The sequence below is a fragment of the Lacerta agilis genome, chromosome 8 (assembly GCF_009819535.1).
Source record: "Lacerta agilis isolate rLacAgi1 chromosome 8, rLacAgi1.pri, whole genome shotgun sequence".
Lineage (NCBI taxonomy): Eukaryota > Metazoa > Chordata > Lepidosauria > Squamata > Lacertidae > Lacerta > Lacerta agilis.
The window spans coordinates 5,214,790-5,236,656 of NC_046319.1; the positions used below are offsets into that span (position 1 = coordinate 5,214,790).

At 46.5% G+C, this 21,867-nt stretch overlaps 1 protein-coding gene across 1 annotated transcript in view; it reads right to left on the reverse strand.

Moving 5' to 3' along the window:
* The window catches only part of ANTXR1 (ANTXR cell adhesion molecule 1), a 124,338-nt gene that overhangs the window by 58,139 nt on the left and 44,332 nt on the right, over positions 1-21,867 (reverse strand). Inside the window, exons 9-12 of the mRNA XM_033159164.1 lie at positions 21,468-21,528; positions 17,576-17,674; positions 4,932-5,001; positions 3,838-3,916 (exon numbers count right to left, since the gene is read on the reverse strand). Coding sequence (XP_033015055.1) covers positions 3,838-3,916; positions 4,932-5,001; positions 17,576-17,674; positions 21,468-21,528 — 309 coding nt within the window. The remainder of the gene's footprint in view (positions 1-3,837; positions 3,917-4,931; positions 5,002-17,575; positions 17,675-21,467; positions 21,529-21,867) is intronic.

Genomic DNA, 21,867 nt, shown 5'->3' on the forward strand with positions numbered 1-21,867 from the left:
AATATGGCTCAAGGACATAAGAAAAGCTTGCCGGATCAGGCCAATGGCCCATCAAGTCAAGCATCCTGTTCTCACAATGGCTGACCACAAGCAGGACCCGAGCACAAAATCCCTCTCCCCTCCTGTAGTTTCCAGCAATTGGTATTCAGAAGCATTGTTGCCTGCGACTGTGGAGCCAGAACATAACGGTTGTAGCCATGGATCTCGCTCTCCTCCATGAATTTGCCTAATCCCCTTTTAAAGCCCTCTAGTTCAGTGGCATCAGGACGCAGGTGGCGCTGTGGTCTAAACCACAGAGCCTAGGGCTTGCGGATCAGAAGGTCGGCGGTTCGAATCCCCGCAATGGGGTGAGCGCCCGTTGCTCAATCCCAGCTCCTGCCCACCTAACTGTTCAAAAGCACATCAAAGTGCAAGTAGATAAATAGGTACCGCTCCGGCGGGAAGGTAAACGGCGTTTCCGTGCGCTGCTCTGGTTTCGCCAGAAGCGGCTTTGTCATGCTGGCCACATGACCCGGAAGCTGTACACCGGCTGCCTCGGCCAGTAACGCGAGATGAGCACCGCAACCCCAGAGTCATCCACGACTGGACCTAATGGTCAGGGGTCCCTTTACCTTTACTTAGTTCAGTGGCAGCAAGTTCTGTAGTTCAACTATGCGCTGCATGAATTAAGGACTTTCTTTTATCTGCCTTGAATCATCTAGCATTCAGTATAGGCTCCTGTCTGAAACTCTGAAAAGCAGCTGCTTAGATGGACCAACGGCGTTATTGTGAACCACCCTGAGACCTGCAGGTATAGGGTGGTATATAAATTCAATCAATCAATCACTTTCACTCCAGTCTCTTTCTTGATCAGTCACCGCCAGTTCAGACCCCATCAGCAAATTAATGATTTTTTGCCCAGTGGCTGACATTGAACTGCACTTGCTATTTTACTGCCCCTTCATCTGGTTTGGAGAGATCCTTTTGTCATCAACAGAACTGGCCACCTCATGCTCTCTCCTTCCATTCACAATCAGAGGCCCCAGAACAGGAGGGCTTCTAGCTCCCAAGTCCTTTAGCCAAAGGGAAGCCAGTTCACACAATTGCACGACAGCCAGCTCACTTCTTGTTGGGGAGGTGCAAGAGTGCCTGAGTTTCATGCTGCTAGAAGATTTCTCTCAAAGAAAGAACGTGCAGAGGGCCCTTTTGTCATCGAGTTACCAGCGAGGGCTTAAATTGAAATATTAAATACTTCTGGGGAAGGGAAAAACGAGAGGAAATCGTACCTCCTTGTTTTTGCAAGCACCGCAAAAAGTGACATGCATTGCAGCTTCGGAAACCAACATACATTAATCGTGTCAAGGATCCTGGTGACTCCAGGATATTTTGCTGGTTGCGTTTTTAAGAGGACGATGACAACACACCCACACCCACACCAATTTTATTTAATCCCCACACATCAGCGTTTGGGGACTGCAGCTCCCTAGGCTGCCCACAAATGTATTATATAACTTAGCTTCTTGTTTTGAGAATCCACATGACAACGGTCACCAGTTTTGTCTGAGAGATTCAGAAAGGGACAAGGAATGAGCTTTGCCAGTACAAAACCCTCCGGGAGCAATCTGGCCGCCCTCACTTGGGCGAAACACCCAATAATTTCAAGGGAAGTTCTGTTTGGTTACTGCTCGACCACATCAGCTTGCCAACCATCCAGAGTTGGCCCAGACCGTGCAGGATACTTAATTTCTTGGCCAACATCTAAGATGATTTCCAGCCAAAATGCGTAATGTACAGGATGATGATTGTACAGATGGGACCAAAGGAGGATGGGAAGATGGCTGGCCGGTGTGGAGGAAGGGCAGGGAGGGAGACAGGCATGATTCTTTTCTCACCAACAATGTCTGGTGCCTCTTGGGACTCCAAGAAAGGTCAACAGGAGGTGGAGCCAAAGCCAATTGCAATCAGAAGCAACTAATTCCAGGTTTGTCCCCATCGACCCCTTCTCTGCTGAGAACTATGAGAGCAACTGAGTATCATAGAATCCTGGAATTGTAGAGCTGGAAGGGGCCCCCCAAAGGTCACCTAGGCCAACCCCCCTGCAATTCAGGAACCACAGTTAAATAATCTCTGACAGGTGGCCATCCAACCTCTGCTTAGAAACCTCCAATGTGTGGGATGTAAAACACAGGAGCAGTCAAACACAACATTGCTAGAGTGGACACAAAAGGCATCTTAGTCCACCAGCCAGAACTTCCTGTTTATTCTGGGCTGGGATGGACTTCTTCTGTGTAACTGGAGATGGGTGTGGTCTCACCTGGGCAGGTTAACACAAAACCACAGGGACCAGACTCCATCTTCCTCTTTTGGACCACGCTCTCAAAGAAACTGCATTGCTAAGATGCTCTCTTGGCTCCCAGCCAAGAGAGGACAAAGGAGCTGTTTTCCCTTATGGAACAGTGTCCTGAGTAAATGTAACTTTTACTAAGTTTAAGTCTGTCTTCTGGGATCCTTTTGTGAACAGAATGATCTATGTAAGTAAACTCTTTTTATGCTTTTATAGAAGACTGTGTAGTGTCTTATTTTGAGAGGGATTAATGGGGGAAATACCAGGATATTTATTACAGAGGTTCTAGCGAACCTGAGCAAGCTATCCGCTGTGTGTGTTTAAAAGGGGAATGAGAACTCTGCTAATTTCTGGGACTTGGAAACACAAGTTGGAATAGGATATCTTAAACAATATATCCTCTCCTGCATCCCGAAACATTCCCACACAATGAAGGAGTGTCCACCACCTTCTGAGGGAGTCCATTTCACTATTGAACAGCTCTTATCCTCAAAAGTTATTCCTAATGTTTAGTTGGAATCTCATTTCTTGTAATTTGAATCCAAAGACAGAAGCTAACAGGCAGGGCTGCCCCCTGGGCAGGCTCTGAAAAGGCAGACAGATGAGAGCAGACAGAACTTGGTGAGTAGTACCTTATTATTATTATTATTATTATTATATTATTATTATCATCTTCTCCTTCTTCTTCTTCTTCTTCTTCTTCTTCTTCTTCTTCTTCTTCTTCTTCTTCTTCTTGTCATTACGTTCCTCCTAGGAGCTCAAGGTCGCATACATGGTTCTCCTCCTCCCATTTTACCCTCACACAACCCTGCGAGGTAGGCTCCGTTGAGAGATGGCAACTGTCACCCAGGAAGATTCACGGCTTAGACTGGTCTCCAAGGCCCAGTACTCTAACCACTACACCACGCTGGCATCTCGGACCAGTCATGATTCTCCTCAACACTCCTCGCTTCCCCAGATAAGCCCTGCTGCAGATTATCCTCTAGCACATCTAGTCCAGTGACCAAGAACTCACTGAAGCAGAGGCTCACAGAATCATAGGATGGTAGAGTTGGAAGGGACCCCAAGGGTCATCTAGTCTAACCCCCTGCAGTGCAAGAATGACAGCTAAAGTGGCTGTTTCTAGGGAGGGGGTTCCCCAAAGGACCTAGCTGAAGCTGCCAGACCAACCCTTCCCTAAACTGCTCTGCAAATTAGCAGCACACTCCTATGCACAGAAGACCCATCAAATGCAACTGGTCTTACTCCCAGGAAAGTGTGTCTAGGACTTCAGCCTAGAAGAATTATATTACATAAGCAGGAGCAAATGTCACTGAACAATGAAAGCATCAAAAGGCAGTCTTGCCAGATTTCAGACGTTACCACCTCTCCCCTTGCATTTCATACCTGTGTCTAAGACATGCAGTCCAGGCGGCCCACATTCCCACTCAAGTCAACAGCAGCCAAAGCGGAGCCATTGCTCTCGATGCTCCCTTAGCGATACCCAAGGATGGATTTCTAAGCTGGTCACTTACACAGTGTGTGCTGGATATGATGACGGAGCTGGAGATGAAGCTGAGCCCATCGTTCATGCTGACCTGGAGGGCAGCTTCCCTAGAAAAAGGGAGGGAGGGCGAGAGTCATTACCCAAACCAGGCATGGACTTACAATCCCCCCAGGCTCATGAAAATATGATGTTGCAGGTTTGGAGGGGGGGGTCAGTCTGGATGATGACCTGAGTCCCAACTCTTGAAATCCTGTTTTTGTGATGTGAGGGCAACTTTTGGCTGTCTGGTTAAGCACCATGATTTAAAAAAGTGGCTCTGTGCCCTAGAGCACATGGGTGGGTCTTGCCCCCGCCCCCCAGCTGGGCAGACTCCGGCACCATCACCAAGAACATGCCATTGGATTCAATGTCGCAAGTGGCCCCAGCCTACTCGCTCGCTTGCCCATCACTTGGGAAATGAGGAAAGACTCGCCCCCATCTGCCTGGATTCTTCCCAAGAACGAACACATTTATTTGCAGATAGACATTACAAAACAAAAACAACCCAACCAACACTGAGAGTTTCCAGTTCAGTCTCATCACAAGGAAGAAGATTCAATTAAAGCAGGCATAGGCAAACTCAGCCCTCCAGATGTTTTGAGACTACAGTTTCCATCATCCCTGAACACTGGTCCTGTTAGCTAGGGATGGTGGGAGTTGCAGTCCGAAAACATCTGGAGGTCCGAGTTTGCCTATGCCTGAATTTAAGTTTTTGACCCAGAAACTTCCTATACAAAGCAGGGGGTCTTGGCTCTACTCTTGCCAAAGACAACTGCAAAGAAGCAATGGGGATGGGGGCGGCTGTGCCGAGAGAGATGTCCTGCCTCTGCAGACGTGGAGCAGCAGGTCTGCTTTGGGTAGCCCAGTTAGCCTAATTTCAGCACCAATGGCACCAACTTCAGCCGAAGGTGCTGAAGGAATCCTAACAAGCCCACAAAATAAAAGGTGTTGTTAAAAAAGGGAATAAGGCAGTCACAGAAAAAGAAAACCTTGCCCCTAAATCTCAAGGTTTCTCATGAAAACATGCATAACAGAAGAAAGACAGAAAGAGGTAAGAGCTGTCCCACAGTCTAACAAACCTACATGCCAACTTCTCGCAGCACAGGTGCAGGGCAGAGCAGGTAGGTGTCCTCCACCTTGAAAGGTTTCTCATCTGAAAAGAGAAGCGGAAAAAGGCAGTCTGAGTGCATGTGAGTTGTGCAGAACAACGTTTGCAGGTGGCAATCAAAGTGGTGGCGACTGTATTTGTTTTACCAAAGAGCATGCTTACAGTGCTCTTCAACAGTGTTCTTTTTTTGCAGTTTACAGCAAACTGAAATAGCCATAATCTCTCTCTCCCCCCACCCACCCCCAGCTATGAATCCCCAGTAATATACCCATTTCCATCCAAACCTGGGTCCTCCTGTGCTATACAGTACAGCAAGCAAAATCCCCAATAAGATATAGAAAACAGGGGCAGACATCTCTGCTTAGGCTCACATACAAACTTCACATACAAGACAGTAGACAAATAGAATCATAGAGTTGGAAGAGACCACAAGGGCCATCCAGTCCAACCCCCTGCCAAGCAGGAAACACCATCAAAAGCATTCCTGACAGATGGCTGCCAAGCCTCCGCTTAAAGACCTCCAAAGAAGGAGACTCCACCACACTCCTTGGCAGCAAATTCCACTGTCGAACAGCTCTTACTGTCAGGAAGTTCTTCCTAATGTTTAGGTGGAATCTTCTTTCTTGTAGTTTGAATCCATTGCCCCGTGTCCGCTTCTCTGGAGCAGCAGAAAACAACCTTTCTCCCTCCTCTATATGACATCCTTTTATATATTTGAACATGGCTATCATATCACCCCTTAACCTTCTCTTCTCCAGGTTAAACATACCCAGCTCCCTAAGCAAATATATACATAATAAAACCACAGCTGATGTTTCCAAATAAATGCAATTTTCAAACATCCTATACAATTAAGAACAGAAGCACTAGGGAGACACTGAAGGGACCTACCGGGAGTGAACATGGACCACTGGTACCAAACTGTATGGGAAACAGCCCTACTAGAAAAACTAACCAATGAACCGAAACTAGCACGGGGACAAAAGATGATGCTCCCCAGTGTGGCTCCCCTTCATTACATACACAGCGCAACAAGACAACAACCTAATCCCCCACACTGACAGCATACAAATTGATATGGCTGATTTGACCCAACATTCCCCTTCCCCTCCAACCACAAACAAAACTCACTGCAACCAACTGAATGCAAGCAGCCATGCTCTGGGCTCTCCAGACTCTCACGCCACCAACAAAAGCAAGCAAGCAAACCAACAAAGAATCTACCCACCATACACTTGACATAAAACTCTGCACATACAGTATGCAAAAGAATGAAAGATCATTATCCCGTCTGCTCCCCCCCCCCCGCCCCGTCTCCCCCCAACCTCACAATGCCTTTGGCAGCAGCATCTCACACTGAACATAACTGACCTGCAGATAGGACTCTATGAACTGAAAACAGAGACTGTATAGGTACCTTTGCTATCCATGAAAATTTTCAATAAAAAACCTTTTTTTAAAAAGTCCTATTTCTATGGAAGGATAATCTCACCATGGGTGGCAACGGTACTGAAATAAGTCTGTTTCCCAATGATTTCAGTTCATAGAGAAATGGGCAACAAATCAAGTCTCAAAAGATAAATAAGACCAAAAAAAGGGGAAATGAATTACTACCAGACATTGTAATTTAGAGGAAACACCGCTTAACAGAAAGTGGATCAGATAGTTGTTCCAATTGACCAATGGTTTTAAATAAACATATAAATAATAAATTACATGTATATATAATTTATAAATAAATAAATCCGCCAACAGATGGAAATTCAGAAGTCCCTCTTTTGTAATTTTTGCTAATGTTTCTGCCCCGTTTCTGCTTTCTTTGGTTCCCCCCCTTTCTCCCTTTCTCTCTTTATCTCAATCGCCCCTTTCTCTTGCTTTGTATCTTGTTGTTGTTGTTGTTGTTCAGTCATTCAGTCGTGTCCGACTCTTCGTGACCCCATGGACCAGAGCACGCCAGGCACGCCTATCCTTCACTGCCTCTCGCAGTTTGGCTTTGTATCTTACATAACTGCAATCTTATTGTATGATAGGAAAACATCAATAAAAGATTGAGGAGGAGAAAGATCAGAAAAGCACATTAACTTTTGCTCAGAAATAAACTGCCAAGCCCTGAAGTTTGCATGACATGTGTCCTGTCCTCCACTCCAGACGAGGGTTGGGCTGACTCATCCTGAAGAACAGAAACGTAAGAACATAAGCACAACCTGCTGGATCAGGCCAATGCCCCATCTAGTCCAGCATCCTGTTCTCACAGTAGCTAACCACACACCTTCCAAGTGTCCCTATTTCCCAGGGACAGCCCTGGATTTACAGAAGTGGTCCAAGTTTCTGATTTGATCCTGGAATGTCCCGCTTTTCCTTAGGATGTCCCTATTTTCATTGGAGAAATGTGGGAGGATATGGAGTTATCTCCCCACACACACACGCCAATTGAAGCCATCCCTGGATAGATAGATAGATAGATAGATAGATAGATAGATAGATAGATAGACAGACAGATAGATATTTTATTGTCATTGTACATGGTACAACGAAATTGAATGCCATCCCACATTTACAGCCACATATAAGACCCTGATGTTGGGAAAGATGGAGGGCACAAGGAGAAGGGGACGATAGAGGATGAGATGGTTGGACAGTGTTCTCGAAGAGACTGGCATGAGTTTGGCCAAACTGCGGGAGGCAGTGGAGGATAGGGGTGCCTGGCGTGCTCTGGTCCATGGGGTCACGAAGAAGAGTCGGACACGACTGAACAACAACAACAACATACGCATTTATACATTTACAACCACACATACACATACATACCATCCATCACGACTCCCCAAATCATTTGTATCATTTGGTTACAGCATTTAAAATAGTTGGATAAAAACTGTTTTTTAGTCTATTCGTTCTTGAATTAATTGTTCTGTATCTCTTGCCCGAAGACAAGTCTCTGCTGGGCCTTCTTTACCAGAGCAATGGTATTAGTGCTCCAGGTCATACCCTGCTCGATAGTAACACCCAGAAACTTGAATACAGCCACCCTCTCCACCTGGTTCCCACCAATATACAAGGGCTGAATGTCTGCCTCCCCCCCCCCCCTGTAGTCCACTACCAGTTCCTTGGTCTTAGCGATATTTTTTTAAAAAAATGTTTAATGTTTTACAGTGGTACCTCGGGTTAAGAACTTAATTCGTTCCGGATGTCCGTTCTTAACCTGAAACTGTTCTTAACCTGAAGCACCACTTTAGCTAATGGGGCCTCCCGCTGCCGCTGTGTCGCCAGAGCACAATTTCTGTTCTTATCCTGAAGCGAAGTTCTTAACCTGAAGCGTTATTTCTGGGTTAGCGGAGTCAGTAACCTGAAGCGTATGTAACCTGATGTACCACTGTATTATGTTTTTATATATGTTGGAAGCTGCCCAGAGTGGCTGGGGAAACCCAGTCAGATTTGCAGGGTATAAATAGCAAAATTTTTATTATAGACTGGGATGTCCCTATTTTCATTGGAGAAATGTTGGAGGGTATGTAACCAAATGTCCATAGGAAGCTTGAAAGCAGAACCTGCGGGTTCCAGCAACTAGTAGCCATTGATAGCCCTCTCCCCCATTAATTGGTCTAATCTTCTCTTTAAGCCATCCGTGTTTGCTGGCCATCATGGTCTCCTGCAGGAGGAAGTTCGGCAGTTTAACGGTGCACTGCATGAAGGAGGATTTCATTTTATCTGCCAGGAATCTTCCAACATTCAGCTTCATTGGATGTCCACAAATCCCAGTGTTATGAGGAATTCTCTTTCTTCACGCTAGGCATAATTTTAGAAACATCTATCATTTCACCTCTTCCTCGCCTTTTCTCTAAACACGGCTTCCATTTTGAAAGGGTCCCTTGGGGAGAGCCAGCATTGCACAGTGGTTCATGTTACAGGTGGGTAGCCGTTTTGGTCTGCCATAGTCAAAACAAAATAAAAAATTATTTCCAGTAGCACCTTAGAGACCAACTAAATTTGTTCTTGGTATGAGCTTTCGTGTGCATGCACACTTCTTCAGATACACTGAAACAGAAGTCACCAGATCCTTAAATATAGTGAGGGAGTGGGGAATTCAGCCACTTCTCTTTCCAGTCTATTTCTGAAATTTCTTTGTATTAAGACAGGTAATTTGAGATCTTTTATAGAATGTCCTGGGAGATTGAAGTGTTCTCCTACTGGTTTCTCTGTCTTGTGATTCCTGATATCAGATTTATGTCCATTTATCCTTTGGTGTAAGGTTTGGCCTGTTTGTCCAATATAGAGAGCTGAAGGGCACTGTTGGCATTTGATTGCACACACAATGTTGGAAGATGAGCAATTAAATAGTCCTGAGATGGTATGTTTGATGTTGTTGGCAGCTAATCACCAAACTTAAAACCATGGAGAAACCTGGTCTGAACAAAGACATTGGATTCTTATCTCATTATACATGACAAAGCTATCCTTAGCCATCTCACCCCTTGCCTTTCCCTGCAAGACTAATTGCAGCCGTTAAGAGTCCAACAGGTTTTCCACACCTATCAGCTGATCACCCATTCCCACCACCCTTCTGAGTAATACCCCTCCCCACTCCCTCACTATATTTAAGGATCTGGTGACTTCTGTTTCAGTGTATCTGAAGAAGTGTGCATGCACACGAAAGCTCATACCAAGAACAAACTTAGTTGGTCTCAAAGGTGCTACTGGAAAGAATTTTTTATTTTGTAGTGGTTCATGTGTTGGACTAAGACCTGGGAGACCAGGGTTCAAACCCCGACCTGGCCAGTTTGGTTGAGTCGGCATTGTTCAGTTTTGACCATTTTAAAGCAAAATCCAACTGCTGCAGAAAAAACATAAGCTAGGTTGTAGAACCATCTTCAGCTGAGCTGAAAGGATCATAGCATCTTTTTAACCTTTTGGCCTTGACAATCTTATTTGATTATTTTAGACAATTCCAAAGAACAGCCTTAATCCCACTTCAGCCCCAAAGCCTGCTTTTCATTTCCTCTTGAGTTAGGCCGACATGGTCTTTTCTTTGAGTTACTCAACATGATTATGCAGGAACCCAAAGCATCTTGTAGTAAACAATGCTGGCGACTGACTGCAAGGAGACCAGCTGGGCTGGAGTCTGGATGAGCCTGGCATTTCTGCTGCCAGGCATAACAAGGTTGGCCCAGTATTCCCAGTTTGTTCCCAGTCACCTCAAGAAAAGCCCTCAGAGAGACACAACGTCTCGCAACAGTCATTTTGAATATTTTCCCCATTACTTTTCTGAATATCAACAATACTTAACACAACCTTGCAAGTTACTAGTCCACAATATTGGGGTTTTGTTTTGTTTTTTTTATACCTAGTCCACCAGACCAGACCAGTTATGTTAGAAACTTCTGGCATAAAAAGGACTACTGTAAGACATCTCTTCCTGTTCACCTGGAGAAACTTTGCACTCACTTCATTTTTAAGAGTCACTCAGCCACAGTGGTGTAGCGACTGCAGGGTTGGACTAGAACCTGGGAGGCTAGGATTCAAATCCTCACTCAGCCATGAAGCTCATGAGGTGACCTTGGGGCCCAGTCAGTGCCTCTCAGCCTAGCCTACCTCACAGGATTGTTGTGGGGATTAAATGCACAACCATTATCCCCTTCTCATTCAGTCCCCACAACCACCCTTGGAAGTAGTTTAGGCTGAGAGAAGCAACGACTTGCCCAAGTGAGCTCCAAGTCCGAGTGGGGATTCGAACTCTGGTCTTGCAGGGCCTTGCTGACACTCTAACCACTACCAGACCCTCTAAGTGTCCCTATTTTCAAGGGACACCCCTGATTTAGAGAAACCATCCTGGTTTCTGATTTGATCCCAGAATGTCCAATTTTTCCTTAGGGTGTCCCTTATTTTCATTGGAGAAATGTTTGAGGGTATGGAGTTATTCCCCCCCTGGGGGGGGGCCAACGGAAGACATCCCTGTATAGCGATTTTGCTTTTTCATTGTTTATTGTTTTGTTGTTTTTATATATATAGGAAGCTGCCCAGAGTGGCTGGGGCAACCCAGTAAGATGGGTGGGGTACAAATAGTAAAATTATCATGATGGAATGGGACGTCCCTATTTTCATCGGAGAAATGTCGGAGGGTATGCACTACACCATGCTGTCTTTGTAAGATGTAGCTGAATATCACCCCAAGGCTTCTAGTTTACCCTTCTCTTAGCTTAGTTCAGCCTTCCCCAGCCTAAAAGTCCAGTTGTTTGGGACCACTGCATCCCATCAGCCCCAGTATCCTACGGCCCCACAGCCTGGGGCTGGTGGAAGTTGTAGTCCAAAACATCTGGAGGGGAACAAGTTGGGGTCCCTTAGCCAGCCTCTTTTATCCATGCCATGATTCAAGGTCTTGTGCTTCCACTTCCTGAGAAGGTTTCGTAAGTTTCTCTTTGCCTTCCCCACAATAAATCTGCTCATCCTTTGTAGTCTGACATTCCCAAGGGAACGCAAGTTTAGCTGGCAAGTGGCGAGGGCTCGTTTTTTTGCTCGATCATCAGTTGCTGCTTCATCACAAATACAGACAGCTTTCTCCTTCGGCTGTTCCCCTCCTCCCCTCTGCAGCACAAACAAAAACTGGTGTCCACCATTCCATCTGACTGCTCCCTGGAAAGCCTTCTTGTGGAAACAAAACCACGATGCGTTTGAAACTGGGATAACCAAATCTGAAAAAACAAAATCGAAAATTCTTTCTAGTAGCACCTTAGAGACCAACTGAGTTTGTTCCTGGTATGAGCTTTCGTGTGCATGCACACTTCTTCAGATACACTGAAACAGAAGTCACCAGATCCTTAAATATAGTGGGGGAGTGGGGAGGGGTATTACTCAGAAGGGTGGTGGGAATGGGTGATAGGCTGATAAGTGTGGAAAACCTGTAGAGTAATACCCCTCCCCACTCCCCCACTATATTTAAGGATCTGGTGACTTCTGTTTCAGTGTATCTGAAGAAGTGTGCATGCACACAAAAGCTCATACCAGGAACAAACTCAGTTGGTCTCTAAGGTGCTACTAGAAAGAATTTTCGATTTTGTTTTGACTATGGCAGACCAACACGGCTACCCACCTGTAACCAAATCTGAAAAGTAATTAGACAGCGATGAGCCTCACCAAAGAGTAATTGACCCTAATCTGGATCTTGACATCGAGGGAATTCTCCTTTTCTACCTATATTTTGTCCTTGCCACTAACACCAAACAGATGCCTGTGGGAAACTTGCAAGGCGGATTTGAGAGCAAGAGCACTCTTCCAGCAACCAGTATTTGGGAGCGTTACTGCTTCCTGCAATGGAGGCAGAACATAGTCATCGTAGCTAGCCGCCCTCGATAGCCCTCTCCTTCAGGAATTTGTCTAATCCTCTTTTAAAACCACCCAATTTGGTGGCCATCACTCCCAGTGAGATCCATAGTTTAGGCACTGCATGAAATACCGTCATAAGATGCTCCCATGTATAAAACGTCCCCTGTTTTTGGAGACTCAGATTCAAGAAAATGGGGGGAGATGGTCCAGAGTATAAGATGGCCCTTAATTTTTGATATTATTTTTAAGGGGGAAAATCTAGTCTTATACACGGAAAATTTCGGTCACTTTCTTTTATCTGTCCTGAAATGTCCCACATTAGGCTTCACAGGATTATCTCTGAGTTCTGGTGTTATGAGGGGGAATTATGCCATGCGTTAATTTTACAAATTTCTATTGTGTCATGTCTAATTTGCCTTTTTCTCTCAGCTAAAAAGTCCCAAACTCTGCAACCTTTCTTCATAGGGGAGTTTCCCTTTGATCATCTCGGTTGCCCTTTTCTGAATCTTTGCCAACTGCACAATATCCTTTTGGAGGTGAGCGACCAGAACTGTACACGGTTTTCCAAATGTGGTTGTACCACAGATTTGTAAAATGACATTGTGACATCAGCAGTTTTATTTTCAATCCTTTTAATATTGATTCCTATACAGTGGTGCCTCGGGTTACATATCCCTCTGGATGCGTAATCTTCGGGTTGCGAATGAGGCCAACCCAGAAGTGTATACTTCCGGGTTTCGCCGTGCACGCATGCGCAGAAGCAATCTGCACACAGCACGCATGTGCAAAAGTGATCTTTGCACCGCGCACGCACAGAAGGACACCTCCGGTTATGGACTTTTCAGGATACGGACAGGCCTCCCGAACGGATCCCGTCCGTAACCAGAGGTACCATTGTAATGACATTCATCTTTTTGCAGCTGTTGCACACCAGGTCAAACTCATCATTATATGCATTGTGATCCTAAGATCTCATCTCTGGGCAGTTACCACCAATTCAGTCACCGTTAATGTGTATGTGAAATTCTGATGGTGATTATTTTTGCCCCAACATGCCCCACTTTGCATTTGCTTACAGTGAATCACATTTGCCATTTTACTTCCCGTTCCCTCAGTTTGGAAAGATCCTTTTGGAGCTCTTCGAAATCCCTTTTTGTTTTATGCACCCTGAACGATTCGGTAACAGCGAACCTGGCTAACTGTCAGGGACTGGACAGAGGAGGAATTCTGGAAACCACCTCCCCATCTGGACCCTTCCAGGGAGGAGGAAGAGGAAGACGGTATTGATTTACAACAGGGGTTTGAGGGAGGTCACAGCTCAGAGGCAAATGAGGGGGAAAGCCGGGAAATCACGGGAGAGCCAGAACAACACCCAGATGACATGTTGTCATTAGAAAGCATTCCAGACCCTCCATCTCCCAGAACCTGGCAAGCCTTGAAAGTAGGAGAGCAAAGAGCTCAAAGACAGAGAGCACCTAGCAGCGCCCACAGAAGAGATTATGAGAATGACAAAGTGGGAGAGACAGGGTGGGATGAAGATTCACTCGGGACAACGCCATTATCCAAGAGGCTGGGTTCTATAGCCTCTTTCTGTAAAGAATGAAATAAAAAAAGGACGGTAAGAAACTTTTCCTTGGCTTTATATTTTCCTGGGCAATCACCCAGGAGCCGCTGACAGCATCCTGACACTACCTCACTGTTCACCCTTAAGGCTTGATCATTTATGAGCAAGTTAGAAAGCACACAGATCCCAGCACCAATCCTTGGCGCCCTCCACTTTCTACACATTAACTCCCACTCTCTGCTTCCTGCTTCTGAACCAGTTACAGATCCATAAAAGAACCTCTCTATTCCGTGACTACTAATCTCACTCAAGAGTCCTTGGTTAGGGGACTGGCCTATCGGTTTTGTCATTGTGTGTTTTAATTTTGTGTTGTTTTTATAGTTAAAACAATCTTAAAAGCCAATTAGGCACATAAGTGGCATATATATCAATAATAGCCACTTGAAAACAAGTCAAATTACTTGCACCCTTGGGTAATTTTTATTTATTATTGGAGAGAACCCGAAGTGTGGCTGGTTTTATGTGCCATACTATAGTCAATTTAGGGACCGCGCACTTTGAATCTTTACATTTCATCTGATTCCTCGCCAGTGGATTGTCAGCCGTGCAACCCTCGGAAATCTTCACACCATCCAGAAATGTTTGCTTATTCTGGCGCAGATGTTTTCCCAACTCTTGCTATAGTGGCAGCATGGAATATTTCCTCCAAAAAAGAGCCCCTTTTTTAAAAAAACAACCCGAAGTTTATTTTGTGGGGAAGTCAGAATGCAGTCGGAGAGACAGTGCTGGATTCTGCAAGCCAGAAAAATCGCCTGCTCAGGAGCCCAGCGAATGGGAAAGAAGTGTTTTGCTCATGCTGTAATGAAAACCAGGCCGGAATCGTGCTATTATTTCCCTGCTTTGCATCGAAGCATTCGGAGAGCCAAAGCAACTTACGACAGCCTTGGGTTGTGAGTGGGTGGAGGGACAAGGGGCTGGAGGCGAATGAATAATACAGGCGGTTATGTCACAGGGTCAGCTGTTTGTGTAGACAGTGAAAAAGGCTGGGGCAAAATATTAATAATATCATTCTCTCTAATGGACCGTTCTGTCGTGCTTAAGCTTTTTAAATTGACAGCATATGCTTCATCTTCAACTTGGGATAAAATTCCACGTGGAAGAAAGAAGGTGGATCTACTTTTATCCAGGCACACACACACCCTTCTCTCTCTCTCTCTCTCACACACACACACACACACATACACACACACACCTGGAATTGTAAATGTTACAAAGCGGACTCTCTCCCTTACCAAGAACTTCATAGAACCACATAGTTGGGAGTCAGAAGGGACACCAAACGTCATCTAGTCCAATGCCTGCAGTGAAGGAATCACAGCTCAAGAATCCCTGACAGGCGGCCACTCAATCCGTCTTTAAAAACCTCCCGTGAAGGAGAGTTCGCCACCTTCCGACATAGCTCTGCTGCTGAACAGCTCCTACCACCAGAAAGGTCTTCCTCATGTTGAGTCGGAATCTGCTTTCTTGTCTTTTGACTCCACTGGTTGGGGTCCTCCCCTCTGGAGCGGCCAAAAAAAAGCTTGCTCCATCTTCCATGGGACAGCCCTCCAGGTATTTGAAGAACGCTATCATGTGACCCCCCAGTCTTCTCTTCTGCACCCAACTCCCTCAACCTTTCCTCATTAAAGACCCCGTTTCATCTTGGTCAACCCTCCTCTGAGCATCTTCCAGGTGGTCAATTTCCTTCTTGAACTGGGCAGAGGACTCCAGGCAGGGTCTGACCAAGCCAGAATAGAGTGGTACGATGACTTCCTTTGCTCTGGATTCACTACATGGATGAACGCTGTGGCTTTTAGAAAACTTCCCCATTGCTCTCCCACTGGTCTAACTGAAGCAAGAATGGCTTGCTGGCTTTGCCTTATCTGCCTCTGCCACCACAAGAAGCTTCACCAAAAGAAGCATACTGCTCCCATCAGGTCCTAATTGATTCAGCTCAGCTTTTAAAGCCAGCAGCAGCCAAGAGTCACATCACCGCCTCAAGAATGCAGGAATGGAGAGGGAGTTCCAAGTTTAAGACTTGAAGGCAGCTCTGTGTCAAACTGTACTCATTTACACTAGGGAAAGGACTCCGTCCAACGTCTTCACAAAGGAGACGCGGACATTTTTCTGGAAGAAATCTAAGGAGGTTACGCTGCCTTTCCCTACTGTAAAAATATGTGGCTCTAGATTTAGCTCAGTGGTTCCCAACCTTTTTTCGCCCTACTCCCGGTTCCATAAATTCATCCCCACTGCCCCCTACCCTATAAAAAGCATTATTCAGAATAGCAGTCAGTGTGACTCACTAAAGAAGATAATAACCCCCCCCCAAATTCAAAACACTAACAATTAATTGCATATCTATTCAAAATGCACTGAAAACGATTAAGTTTAATTAATTCAACAGAACTGGTGAACCTGATCCAGTGATACCAGCTTTTCAAAGTCTCTAATAGTCCTTTACACCTCCAGTTCCCCCTCCTGCCCCCACTTGCCTCTTAGCGTCCCCCAGGGAAACCCCACAGCCTCCCAGGGGACAAGGCTGCCCAATTTGGGAACCACTAATTTACTTTGGCCACCTCATGAGAAAAGAAGACTCCCTAGAAAAGACCCTGATGTTGGGAAAGATGGAGGGCACAAGGAGAAGGGGACGACAGAGGATGAGATGGTTGGACAGTGTTCTCAAAGCGACTAGCATGAGTTTGGCCAAACTGCGGGAGGCAGTGAAGGATAGGCGTGCCTGGCGTGCTCTGGTCCATGGGGTCACGAAGAGTGGGACACGACTGAATGACTGAATAACAACAATTTAGACCTAGATTCCTTTTGTTGTAAATTCATAATATTATATTTTATATTCAAGGCATGTGATCTCCTGACCTGGCTGTTCTGAGTTTGACCCCAAAACCAGAAGTTTCTCGTTTGCTTGTCAGAAAAAGTTTCTACGTAGTATGGTGAATCTGAAGTTTCTTCGAAATGCGTGAGATCAGTCGCTGGTTACCATGAGAGCTTACTTTAACACAAAATGCCGTTTATTATTGTCTGTTTCAGTAACTTATGTCCTCCTCGCCTTCCCACTCAAGCAAACCCAAAGCAACTCACATGATAAAACATGACACGAATGAATCCAGTATAAAACCCAAGCCTAACAACAGCTCACAGCCTTTTCCCTAGAAGGCAGGAAGTGAGGCAGGCCAACTCAGGAGGCTGATTTTGAGTGCTATGGGGGGGCCTTCAGACTGCTAGCTATTTAATTTATTGTTGCCATGGAAAAGGAGAGGTGCTTGTGGAGTTTCCTGCCTCGGATGCCAAAATAACTTGATTAGCCTTGGGTCTTTATCGCACCTTGACATGTGAGGAGATGGAAAGCAGGGTAGCATCTACTTCTCTGCCTCAGGGGGCCAGATACCCGAGACTCATTTACACCTCAAACACCCCCCTGCTGCCCCCTTGCCTCCAAGGGAATCCCACATTCCTCCAGGGGTGTCACCGCTCCCTTTGGGAGCCACTGCCATAACCTAACACCATCCCTGCCTCTTCCGGAGACGGGCAACATCTGCTATGATTCCTTGACCAGAAGCTCTCCTGCTTTCCGCAAGGGTTTCCAAAAACGAAGGGGCAAACATCACAGAAGTGGGCAGCGAGCCAAGCCCAGCACCATTAGCCCACTGAGCATGCAGACAGAGAGGAGAGCAAACTACTCACTGAGCGTGACCGTCTCGTTGATCCTGAAGCTGCAGAGGACGCGGTCGACATTGCGAGCGTGGCGAAAGCCGTTCCCCGTCACGACCACTTGGAATGACTCTGGAAAGACAGGGAAATACTGGTTCTCCAACCCACATCTAATAAAGGCACCACATTTTCTCTCTCTTTTTTTAAACACTTTTTTTTTTTTACTTTTAATTTAAAATGCAGCAATACAAAATATACTTTCCATCACAACTCAAGTCAAAGAAGGTTCAAATCAACCTTATAGAACTAAAAATACCGGTACTTAAATTCCCCCCATCACCAAAAAATAAATAAATAAACAGGAGTTACAGCGCTATGGTCTAAACCACAGAGTCTAGGGCTTGCCAATCAGAAGGTTGGTGGTTCGAATCCCTGCGACAGGGTGAGTTCCCGTTGCTCGGTCCCTGCTCCTGCCAACCTAGCAGTTTGAAAGCACATCAAAGTGCAGGTAGATAAATAGGTACCGCTCCGGTGGGAAAGTAAACGGCGTTTCCGTGCGCTGCTCTGGTTCGCCAGAAGTAGCTTAGTCATGCTGGCCACATGACCCAGAAGTTGTCTGCGGACAAACGCTGGCTCCCTCGGCCTATAGAGCGAGATGAGCGTGCAACCGCAGAGTGGTCCACGACTGGACCTAATGGTCAGGGGTACCTTTACCTTTACATCTTGATAAGTTTCCTCATCTTTTGCCTCACACAAGAAGAGCCTGTGGGATCGGGCCAATGGCCCATCTAGTCCAGCATCCTGTTCCCACAGTGGCCGACCAGATGCTTTGGGGATTCTCAATATCATTCTGAAACCCTTCTAGCTCTCTGGGTGCCTCCATGCTCCCCGAGGCTGAACATCTGATATATTACTAAGGAGAGAAAGAAAAAGCAACCACCGTATATCTGTAAAAGGGTTCTTGGGAAGAGTCTGCAAAGGACAAACAGACTCAAAAGTTGGGCAAATCCCACAAAGGACAGGATCAGTGGCAAATACAACAGGAACACTACACAGCCTTCTAGGACCAGGTGCCAAACTTTCATAGAATCGTAGAACTGCAGAGTTGGAAGGGACCCCAAAGGCCATCTAGTCCAACCCCCTGCAATGCAGGAATCCTGCCCACAGCTGTCCCTGGGTGGGCTCAAACCACCAACCTTCTGGTTAACAGCCAGACGCACTGACCCGTTGTGCCACTGGTATCAGGTGTTGCTAAGCTACAATTGCCATTGCCCCATACCACTAGCCAGGCCAGCTGATGGGAGCTGGGGTCCAACCACATCTGGAAGGTGCCGGTTTCCCATCCCCTGCCTAATATTAAAAGGAAAAAGCCTAAGACACATTCAAGGAACGTTTTCTAACCAGATTCCACTTTGCAGTCGTGGCCGTTAGTGTGTGCAAGAGTGCCTGTAAACTAGAACAAACAGGCGATGGGGAGAGCGAACTGTTATCGCTTCAAACTCCTCTGCAGGAAAAGTGACCCTGGTTTCTGCTGAATCAACTGTTTCGCTGGCTCTTAGCGTGGATGCCGCCCACTCGCTGCCTCTCCCAGCACACGCCTCGAGGGGGGCTCCTGCACTGTAGCGGTGCAAAGCACACAAGTCAACTCAGGAATCTGGGCTGTGCTCCAAGCCACAATTTCTTTCATCCCAAAAGGATCAGCTGCACACCAGGCCAGGCCAATCCATCCCTGCAGGCTGGTGAGCTCATCAGGGGAAGAGGCGATGCAGCAGAAAGTTGGAAGGTAAGTACCAGCCTTGGGAAAGGGGTAGAAAAATCCTCGCCATTGGCTATGTCTGTCTGTACAAGTTTCTCAGAAGGGTGGTGGGGGCTGCTTGGAGCAGGGGAGGAGGAAAGCTGCAAGCAGTGGTGTAGGGAGGGGGGCGAAGGGGGTGGGGCGCCCCGGGTACCACCCTGGAGAGGGTGACACTGGGCGCCCCTCCCTGACTTGCCTCCGCCCAGACAGGCTTGCTCGGGGCTCTCCTGCCGGCACCGTGCCACTACGGAGTGCTGCGCGCCGCTGGCAGGCCCCAAGCAAGCCCGTCCGAGGCTCACCCACCAGCAGTGCGCCGCTCCCAGCACGCAGGCGCAGCACATGTCCGACGCATGCATTGTACGCGTGCTGCGCATGTGTGCTGGGAGCGAAACCATGCCCCCCCCCGGGTGCTTCTGGGTTTGCCGCCCCAGGTAGCCGGGTGGCTTTTTCCGCCCCTGGCTGCAAGGCCTCAAGGCAGGACCCTTTTAGTCAGGGTCCGTGCATCAGGTGATCAGTGCCAGCCAATCACGTCAAAGCACTGGCGGAAGCACCTTGAATCCAAGGTGGGTGTAGCTCACTGTGTAGAGACCTGGAGCAGGGCCTTATCTGCAGTGGCACATTTCCCAACTGTGGAGGAACTCCCTTGCTGGGGAGCAACCCCTTGGGCAGAAACACGATTTGCTTATTTATATGAAGTATTTACAGTACAACCAGATATTATGCGCAATGAAGTTGAACGATTTCAACTAGCGCGGATGAAAAGCCAGCTGGTTGAAACTGCACGAAAAGTTTAAAAGTACATAAGGTTAAAAGTACTTTTTATCCTTCAATAAAGAATTTTTAAAAAATAAATGTGGAGAGCAGCAAAGCTCCTTTGGTGCTGGGTTTTCCCAGCGCGGAAACAGCTTTGAAGCTCTCCCAGGCTCTGGGGTGCTCTCACACGAGCTGTGGGAACTCGGACTGCACCACAAGTTCTCACAAGAGCATACCGGTGCCAGTTCAGGGGCATCTCAGAGCCTGGTAAGCAAGGCAAGGCCCATTCGGCATACCACCTCCAGAAGGCAATCAATCAATCAATCAATCAATCAATAATAGCAATAACAACAATAATAATTTATTATTTATACCCCACCCATCTGGCTGAGTTTCCCCAGCCACTCTTGGCGGCTCCCAATTGAGTGTTAAAAACAATACAGTATTAAATATTAAAAACTTCCTAAACAGGGCTGCCTTCAGATGTCTTCTAAAAGTCAGATAGTTGTTTATTTCCTTGACATCTGCTGGGAGGGCGTTCTACAGGGCGGGCGCCACTACCGAGAAGGCCCTCTGCCTGGTTCCCTGTAACCTCACTTCCCGCAATGAGGGAACCGCCGGAATAATTGTGCAGGGCCAGTTCCAATGAGGTTTGTTTGGATATATTTATTTTTGCGCCATCACCAGAACGTAACCTTCGTGCAAGTTGCAATTGTACTGCATAGCACCTTTCAGGCAGATCTCACAAAGGAGATCACATTAAAGGTGATTTACACAAACAAACACCCAAACTGACAAAGATTTTAAAGGAGTGACTTCCTTGGGGCAATTAAAAAAAAGGGGGGGGGGAGTCACAACAAGGCGATTTCCCCTGTCAATATTCACACAGAAAATCTCCTGCTAAATATCAGTCTTCTGTGGCAAGATCGCATCCCTGATGAAACGCTTCATCTCCTAGACTTTGCCAAGTTGCGCATCTAAACCATCCTTTCCTCATGTGCACAGAGATCTCTGCAATACACCAAAAAGCCCTTTATCTTGCCAAACATGGGCTGAGACTCTTGCATGAGAAAGACAGCTGACAAACAGCTATTCTTAAACCTTACAGACAATAGCTGAGATTTCACAGCCCTTCTGGCCTAAACGAAAAGATTGAAATACATTCCTAATTCAAATCCCATCGAGATCGCTCCATAGAAGCCGACATAAAACAAATGGAATTTTCTAGCATTCCCAGCCAAGCTCTGTCTGGAAAATTTCCCAAGGAGAGCCAAAAGATGGCCGACTCCGGCATCTGCCTTCCCTCAGGGAACGGCGAGGAAGAAACACAGTTATATGTAGCAAGGAATGCTGGAAGAATCACAGCTTTAAACTCACCTCCCGCACATATACTAGAAGGTTCCGCAGCCAAGATTTCAATGCATGATTTCTTCAAAATCTAGCAGGCATAGGAGAAAAAAATAAATAAGTAAAATCGCAGCAACATGCCTCAGTAACCTTCAGGTACAGGTAATTCGGGGGGTGTTGTCCTTTTATAGCTTTCCCCGACCGGGTGCCCTTCAGATGCTTGGACTACAAATCCCATGTATTCCAGAACATCTGGAGAGCACCTGGTTGAGGAACGCTGGCTCTGGTAACACAATAAAATAATACTGGGGCATAGCTGTCAACTTTTCCATTTTTTAAAGGGAAATTCCCTTATTCCGAATAGGATTCCTCGCAAGAAAAGGGAAAAGTTGACAGCTATGTACTGGGTAGGGTTGCCAGGTCTGCTTCC